This window comes from Antrostomus carolinensis, unplaced genomic scaffold (genome assembly GCF_000700745.2).
Source record: "Antrostomus carolinensis isolate BGI_N321 unplaced genomic scaffold, ASM70074v2 scaffold33109, whole genome shotgun sequence".
NCBI lineage: Eukaryota > Metazoa > Chordata > Aves > Caprimulgiformes > Caprimulgidae > Antrostomus > Antrostomus carolinensis.
Window position 1 is genome coordinate 1848 of NW_010339793.1, and position 8972 is coordinate 10819.

Genomic DNA, 8972 nt, shown 5'->3' on the forward strand with positions numbered 1-8972 from the left:
CTCTTTGCTTCTCTGGGAAGGTACGAATCGGATTTGAGGTGATGCCTTGCCCTGCGGTGATGGTGAGAGCAGAACTCTCTCCAGGATGCAGTGAAGCTGGAAGGCTTTATCCAGACTCTGCCCTTCTAGTAGAGGACTGAGACAAGGTGTGTCAGGCGAGAGTTCCTGAACACTGTGCCAAGAAGTTGCAGAATTAATGCAAAAACCCCCCCAACTTTGTGGGAGGGACCAAAGGTGGGGGCCAAGGTGGCTCATGGGAGGAGCAAGTGTGGGAAATAGATGATTAAGGGGATAAAAGGTGCTGCTCCTGGGGAAACAGGGTGCTGGTGAGTGTTCTTGCCTGGCCACGTCTGTCCCGTCTTCTCTGTTAACTCCATTTCTCACCCTTTTCCTGGGAGATGAGATTCCATTCTGTGCGCACGGAGGTCTAAGGGCTGGGAGCAGGACTTTGGGTCACAGGGGCTGTACGTTCAGCGTGCCACCAGACAAGACTGGAGCAAGCAGAAAGCAAGGGCTGGCAACTGGTGTGTTAGTGTAGGAGGAGCAAGGCAGCGTGTAGGACAAGGGCCTGGGAGACAAGAGTTGGAGCAGCAAGGGGAGGGACCAGGGGGTCTTGAGTGACTGCTGGGGGGCGTCTGGGGTTCACATGAGATCTACTTGTATGTGTCCCTCCCTCTGTGGGGGGCACCTGGGAACAAAACAGGCTCCAAGGGAACTTGTGGCTGAAGAGCAGTTCCTGAGGGCACCTGCAGTGGGCAGAACCAGCAACTGGGCACCTCTGTGTGCCAGCTACTGGAGGAGACTGGTGCTCCAGAGGGCAGCTACTGGATGACCTGAGCCTCCTGGCCCAGTTACTGTTGGGATCCTCAGCCTGTGTTTTGCATGTTTATTAAACCTTTAGCCAGAGAGGGTGAGGATGAGTGAGGGGGTTGGTGCTGGTTGTGCCAGGTGGACACTCACTTTCTCTACCCAGGGGCTACTCTGTGACTGACTGGGGAAAGGAGCTCCCAGAGCTGTTCCAGTTCTGTGCAGACTGATGTTGTGCTAAGGCCTTGCTTCCTCCACCCTCCCTGAGGAAGAAAAACCCAATTTAACAAAAAAAGCAGCGAGTAAAACAAGGTCACTTAGTTACCCCACACCAGCAGCAGCTCTGGCCAACTCTCACCTCAAAAAGGATACAGCAGAGCTAGGCAGGAGAGCTACACGGACAATACTATGGCTGGCAAAGAACAGCATAATGCTGTGGGGAGACACTTATTAGGAGAGATGGCCAGGAAGATGGAACATGCTGCAGCATGGGAAAGAGGTGGAGCAGGTGACAGGGTCTCTGCTCTTTTTGTTCAGGAAATGCTGATTAGAACATATTTCTCCAGCTGGCACCAAGTGACAGAGACACTCAGCCTCACAAGCGCCTGTTCAAGTCCCCAAGTTCCTTGGGAGGGAAAATACTCATCTAGAGCAACAAGCGATGTGATTTCTGGCTCCAGAAAGGCATAAAACCCAGGAAATTTCTTTGCTGGTTGTCTTGTAACTCCATTTTCTCAGAGCAGGCTAAGGACAGGCCACAGATTTTTCCTGTAGATGGCTGATCCTTAGAGCCAAGGAAATGAAAAGGTCCATCAGGTGGCACGGCACGGCAATAATGAAAGGGTGGAGAGCAGGAAGCTCTGTGGTTTATGAACCTAGATAGACTCTGTCACAATTGTTATTTTCAGTTGTGCTAGCCAAGTACAGCGGTATCTCACAACTCTGCCTGTTGTTCTCTTGGGTTAATCAAGCACAGGTTATGGTTAAAACTTTTTTTTTTTTTTAATTGAAAAACATGGGCAGGAGTAAAGACATTATTATTTACACAAGTTCCCAAGTACAGCTCAACTCAAGAACATCCGATCAGCAATGCAATAAAAGGATGATGGTCCGAAACAGAATTATGGAGACTACCAAATAGTACAGCTCCCTGGTAAACACAGACCTTCAGATGAGATCAGCAACTGCAAGGAGAGAAAATGAGAGACTGTAAGCACAGGCCCCCGAGCCACAGCCCAGCACATCTGCTGCTGCCCCCGGGGGAACAAGGATGGGTTGGGCTTGGGAATGAGGCGTGTCACCAACCAAAGCATCTGGCATTTCTCTGGCAGAGGCAGCAGGCCAGTTGCCGAGTGGAGGAGGACAGCAGCCCACTCACCATTCATGGGCATCTCGTCGATCTGGGTGGAGTAGTATTGCTCGATGTCCCGCAGGATGCGGATGTCGTCGTTCTTCACAAAGTTGATGGCCACACCTTTTCGGCCGTACCTGCCCGAGCGGCCGATCCTACGGAGGCAGAAGGAAAGAGAGAATGGAGCCACCTCAGGGAAGGGAAATCCAGCCGCGCTCCAAGGCCGAGCTTACCTGTGGATGTAGAGTTCTCTGTTGTTGGGCAAGTCGTAGTTAATGATCAGGGACACCTGAGGCACATCCAGGCCTCTGGCCCAAACATCTGTTGAAATGAGGACTCGGCTGCAAAGAGAAGAGGACAGTTACAGCTGTTCTACCCCACTGAGGTGGGTGTGAGTGCTGAGAAGTTGTCCTCTCCAGCACAAGGCATCCCCTGCTATCCTGTGCTCCTCCCTGCCCACAGCACACTGGCACCATCCACGCTTTCCATAGGAAAGCAACTACTTTTGCTGCAAGAAAAGCTGTTCCATGCAGCATCACCAAACTTCAGTGAAGACAGAGACAGTACCAAGACAGCTTTGATCCAGCAGAAAGAATATGATGCTCCTTAAGAGCTGAAAATACAGGACAGAGCCCAGATGTTTTGTGTTTTTTTCCCCTTGACTTATTTAAAATGCAGCAACTCCCAACCTTTTGAGCAAAATAAACCAGAGTAATTCTAGAAGTACAGGCAACCCTCCTTGGAAAGCGGCAGTCTCCCAACCCTGTGCACCACAGAGGGACAGATGGGAATCAGAGCTCTTCCTCATCTGAGCTGAACAAAGCCTTCAGCGAGTTTTTATGGGTTTCTGAAGCCTTTTCCCCTCAGATGCTGGAAGAAATCCTGCCCTGAGCTAGCAACGCTGTTAGCAACAATATTCAAGACATTTACCTTGCGCCAGATCTGAACTCCTTCATAATGGACTCTCTCTCCTTCTGTGGCATGTCCCCATGCATGGATGAAACAGTGAAGTTGGCCTCTCTCATCTTCTCCGTGAGCCAGTCCACCTGTGTGTGCGGGCAAGCAGCCTGGGTTAGCTCTTTGCTCAGGACAGCCAAATGCACGAGGTGTGCTCAGAGAATGTTTGCAGAGACAGATGCTGGTAAGGACTGAGAGGCACTTCTACAAGCATTTGGGAGGTGAAGTACCAAATAACCCTTACAAAGCATCAGCAGTGAGATAGACACAGGGCTTTACAAGCCCTGAAAGGAAAGCAATGAAGAGCATTTCTTCCCAAGGTGTGGTTTTGTTTCAGGGATTAAGAGCAATTTGAAGAATAAACACATCCTTACCTAATCAGTTCTACTTCTCTAAAATGGCAGCTACATCAGGCCTGCCTAGAACCTCTTGTTTAAGGCAGGCACAGCCCAAAGACAAACGTTTAACCTGTTCTTACTGAACTATTCCCAAATGGGGAAACAACCAGACCTTTCAACTGGGTTTGTCCCAGCGTTCTCCTCTGCGTCACTGTCTGCAAGTAACATCACAGAATCTGAGTTGGAAGGGACCTGAAAGCTCATCCAGTTCCAACCCCCCTGCCAGCAGCAGGGACACCTTCCACTAGACCAGGTTGCTCAAAGCCTCATCCAGCCTGGCCGAGAACACTTCCAGGGAGGAGCAGCCACAGCTTCTCTGGCCAACCTGGGCCAGTGTCTGACCACCCTCACACCAAAGAATTTCTTCCTCACATCTCATCTCCATCTCCCCTCTTCCAGTTTCAAGCCATCACCCCTTGTTCTGTCACTCCCTGTCTTTGCCCAAAGTCCCTCCCCAGCCTTCCTGGAGCCCCTTCAGGTTCTGGAAGGTGCCATCTGATGGCCACTGTACCTTTCTCTTGGTGTTACAGAAGATGACAGCCTGGGTGATGGTGAGTGTGTCGTAGAGATCGCACAAGGTGTCAAACTTCCATTCTTCCCTCTCCACAGCCACGAAAAATTGTTTGATTCCTTCGAGGGTCAACTCGTCACTGTAGGGAAGAAGAAGAAGAGCAGCTGTACCACACCCCAAGGAGGTGGATGCCCACAATGTGGTTAAAAAGGCTGCGTGTGCTTCCGCAGAGAACGCTCTCCTGCACTCTGTGCGGTGGTCATCTGGGTCTATACACAAGTCCAAGTTGTTCTAGAAAATCCCTGGAGATGTCTGCTCTAAGAAGAGCCTCCAATGTGACCCATGCAAGAGGGACCAGAACTCCTGGGGCACCCTCTCTGCTCTAGACAGACAGCTTCAAAGGAAAACATTTCTGTTCTCATCTTACATTCAAGCTTCTCGATAAGAGACACTGAAGAAAAGTAAATGGGGCAGAGCGAGAGATCAGGCAAGAGGGAGGCTCCTCCTGTCAGGTCACCTACGCTCACTCCTCTTGACTCCTGCCAAGTTCCAGTGCATGAGGACCTGTGACACCACCAGACGTAAGCTACACCTCCAAGGTCATTCAGGATCAGTCAGCTAAAGGCTTTTTTGGCTTGCCATACAACAGCAAATGAATGGAGGAGGCCTACAGAAGTCCTCTGGAGGAGCACAGGAATTTGCCAGGTGTGAGAGATGGATTTCCAGGAGAAGAGACTGATGTACACAGGGATGATGAGGGAGCAAGGGGCAGTCAGACTGAGCAACAGCAAACAGAACTGGACAAGGATTAAAGTCAGAGAGATGAGTTGGCCTCTGCTGGAAAACAGCACATCAGGATGTCTACAAACACCCAGGAAAACTGCAATGGTGAGGAGAATGTGAGAGAGACCGTGCACGCTGAGATCAGTTAATACCAGGAACTTCCCAGGGCTGGACCAACTCCAAGAGCTGCTGTTCTCTCCAAGGAAACTCACTCACCGTTTCACCAAGATGCGAATGGGGTCTGTCATAAACTTGTTGGTCATCTCCAGAATTTCATGAGGCAAAGTGGCACTGATCAGAACCACCTGGGTAGCTGGAGGCAAGTATCTGTACACATCATAAATCTGCTCCTTAAAACCTGACAAGCAAATCAAGCAGCACATAAGTTAGCACATCTTTCTCCTGAATATCCTGCTCTTTCACAATCTGATCTGGAATTCAGTATTGGGTCTATGCTACAAGATGAACATTAACGAGTGAATCAGTAACACATATGTCACATATTGCTCATCTTTTCCTCATTTTCCCAAACAATGTGGCCATGGTACAGAGTAAAGGATGAAAGGCAGTGCTCAAGAATTTGTAACTATGGAAAAGGACACTACAACTACATCAGACAAGACATATTCAGTGGTTTAACCTGTTAAAAGCCTGTAATTAACTATAATCATCTAACTTTGACAAAATCAATTTACTTTAGAAGTGGGACTGCCAGCTGGGAATCTCTGGGGAGTCTCTCCAGGGACTGCCACCCTGGAATCTCAAAGAGGTGAGAAGAAAGGAAGTAAAAGGGAGGCAAATACTTTACCTTTATTGAGCATTTCATCTGCTTCATCCAAAACCAGCATTTTGATGGCGCGAGTCCTTAAACTTCGACGACGAATCATATCTGTAAGATTTCACTTTGTAAGATGAAAAGGCTCTGAAAGCAAGAGAGCCTACACTTCTCCCAGTCGCTGTCGGGACATTTCGGTGGAGGAGGGACAGCCACTTCCCCTGTTGCCAACAGAGACTGGTGTTTGGTGAGGAAAGGCACAGCCAAGGGCCACGACATGCACCCTGCGACCTAGGGGGACGTCTCCACAGCCCGGCTGAGGGAGTGCTGACTGCAGGGAAGCTCTGGGAGTCTGAGCTGGGGGATGCTGTTTGCTGGCTGCAGGGGACACAGGTGACCCAGTCATCCCACAGTAACTGCAGCAGGGTGTGAGAAATGCAAAATGCTACGTGGACTTTTCAAGAGATGGGGCAAATCCATACCCTGTTTGAAAGAGCACACGGCTTTGTGTAATCCCTCAATACTGTGATAGAAAAGCATTTGTTGGTGTGCTGTAACATTTGCTGCTTAAAAAATACTCTTTGTTCCCATGCCACCACATAGAAAACAATTTATATTTTCATTTTCAACAGTGAAAATTAAAATATAAACAGAGAAAATCCAAATACAACCCCTGTTGATTTAACTTTAGTCTTTTCCAGATATTACTACAGTAAGTTGTTACCTTGTTATACTTCACACTCACATCACACTAATGGTGCCATGATAAATCTAATTTTCATGCTACGTCCAATCTAAGCACACAAAAGTTGCAGGAGGTTCCCATGGCTCAACTCAGGTCTGAATCTGGAGGTTGATGTCACCTCCCTACATCTCCTTACCAAATACACGGCCTGGAGTGCCAGCAACAACGTGCTGCCCATAATCCAGCTTTCGGATATCTTCACCCACGTTGGTCCCTCCGATGCAGGCGTGACACTGGACATTCATGTAGTCTCCCAGAGCAAGAAGACCCTGTGTTGATAGAAAGGGCTTAATTAACTGAGCTCTCATGAGGTTTGTATTTGTGGAGAGATGGAGGTCTGCATGGTGGAGGTCTGCATAGCCATGCAGTGGGTTTTTTAACAGAGATATAAGTACAAGCAGATAGAGGGATTTTTTTTGAATGTCTGTTACCCAAACCTCCTCAACAGGAGGTTTTCAAACACTGGGAACTCAGTTCCCCAGGGATCACAACTGCTTTAAAAAGTGCTGTCCTTAAAAATTCAGTTAGGAACGTGTAAAACCTTAGACCACTAGCCAATGTGGTCAGGGGGGCTGGAACTAGATGATCTCTAAGGTCCCTTCCAACCCAAACCATTCTATGATTCTAGGATGCAGATGAACAAAACAGCCCTTGATCAGAATTTCTCATTCCTTTCAGGAACAGCAAGAAAAAGCAGCAGCTGAGCTTTGAGCTCTGCTCAGGGGAACATGTGGAAATTGTCCTACGGGACGATGATTTAAATGCTCCTTCCTACCTTCTGGATCTGCACAGCTAGCTCCCGAGTTGGTGCCAAGATCAACGCCTGCGTCTCCCGAACCTGATTAAAACAGGTGATGACGTGGCAGTTAAGCACAAGGCAGGTATCATCCCAGCATCAGAGAGATTACAGATCCCACTGCACTCTGAAATGTCACATCTGAAGGATTAATCATAAAATTCTGTGCTAAAACCTAGAAAGCTGCTCTCACGCAGAGCACTTACAAAGTTACAGCCTCTTAATTAAGATGCTTTTGACAAGAGAGCACTTAAAGCACTTCTTTGATAGCTCATTTTTCATTCCAACCTAATTTCTGAAAACAATTATAAAGTGTGCACTTTTCTTGCAAAATAGTAGAAACAAATGTAAATCCCTTCAGTTTTCTATGTTCAGTTCAGATAAAAACCTTGCATTGCACAAGGATTCCAAGGTAATGTTTTAAAGCATCACATTTGAAAAAAAAAAATTATGAGCACTTTACAAAGTGTAAAGCTGACCTTTTCATTTAGAACACAGAACATTTTATTTTTATGTCCCCAGGCAGTGGCATGTGAATAACAATCTAAATTTTATTTAAGAGAGTACTGGCCCACAGAGAAAAAAAATCATCATTTTATTCAACAGCATCCAGACATTGAAGTTATACTTAAAAACCAAGAGGATGGACACCGACAGCCCTGACTAGAACAAAAGCAAACGTGTGTCAGTTAAAAAACTAGGTTTGATTCTGTGCAAAGAGTGCCAGCTGTTCAGACAGGTTGTTGATGCTGTTAGCAATGTCTGAGGACAATTCTGCCTGCTGAGAGAATAATTTAGCCTCTAACAAGGATGTGAAAGAGGTCAGCTGTTAAAGGAAACTTTATAATTACAAGGCTTTATCTGAACTTATTTTGCCAAGGTGGGTTTAACAGTTAAATTCTTACAGAGTGGTCTGGTGCAATTTGCAGTCAGAAATCTGTCTGAAGTTCACTGCTCATAATTAGAAGATTTCAATGTAAAGCTTCATTTATTCATTCTAAAAACGAAGGCTTTTATGATGAAGACTCTACTGATTTAGTTAAAAAACCAAACCAAAACCAAACCAACAACCCACATTTAGCGTGTGCTATGACATTACCTGTATATCCAGGCACTGCAGAACAGAGATGGAGAACGTTGCTGTCTTCCCTGTTCCTGACTGTGACCTGAGAAACAGACATTTGGTGAATACTCTGGATGTCTGGACAAACATTAGATGTGATTTCAGCATATTCCACCCCTCTCCTCTTTACCACTCCTTCACTGCAAAGAAGGCAACATTGCCAACAGTGTATCTGACAAAGGTTGGTTACGATCACAGCGTGATCTGCAGCCCAGCAGCTTTGAGACCTGCAATAGCAGGGACAGAGCACTCCACTGCAAGGTCCCCAGCTCTTTTACTCATTTACTCCTGTTGGATCAGCATTTTAACTTACTGCAATTTGAAACACCCCATTTTTATTTTTGAAGTACATGGTAGATAAGCCAATACAATTTGCATGGCTAGCAATTCCCACTAGTGATCTGGAAAGGATTTCTTTCAGTGGGATGCAAATTCTTCTTTGTCTCTAGAGACACAATACATTTTCTTCTGCTTTCTTTTACCCTTGATTGAGACTGTAGCTGTCTCTATACTTCTCTGGCTTTGCTGGAAAATATTCCCAAGAGTCCCCACAGCCCTGTTCATTGAGAACACACAACATCTTGGCTGAATCTTTATTACCTAAACCTAATAGATGTTGACATTAACAACTGTCAGGATCACAGTCTATGTGCAAGTTAGCCACTTTCACCCTGTATCGCTCAAGGCATGGTTTCCAGCAGGCCCAGGGAGGGGATTCTGCCCCTC

The 8972-nt window shown here is 46.9% G+C and overlaps 1 protein-coding gene across 1 annotated transcript; it reads right to left on the minus strand.

The window, feature by feature from the left end:
• Positions 1 to 1784: 1784 nt before the first annotated feature.
• EIF4A3 (eukaryotic translation initiation factor 4A3) lies at positions 1785 to 8354 on the minus strand. Its single transcript, XM_010175979.2, has 10 exons — positions 8223 to 8354; positions 7103 to 7165; positions 6464 to 6596; positions 5616 to 5696; positions 5024 to 5165; positions 4025 to 4163; positions 3089 to 3204; positions 2392 to 2499; positions 2186 to 2313; positions 1785 to 1991 (listed from the first exon to the last, which is right to left on the minus strand). Exons 1-10 carry the CDS (start codon positions 8352 to 8354, stop codon positions 1975 to 1977), a joined length of 1059 nt encoding a protein of 352 aa, XP_010174281.2. The 3' UTR covers positions 1785 to 1974.
• Between the last annotated feature and the right edge of the window lie 618 nt (positions 8355 to 8972).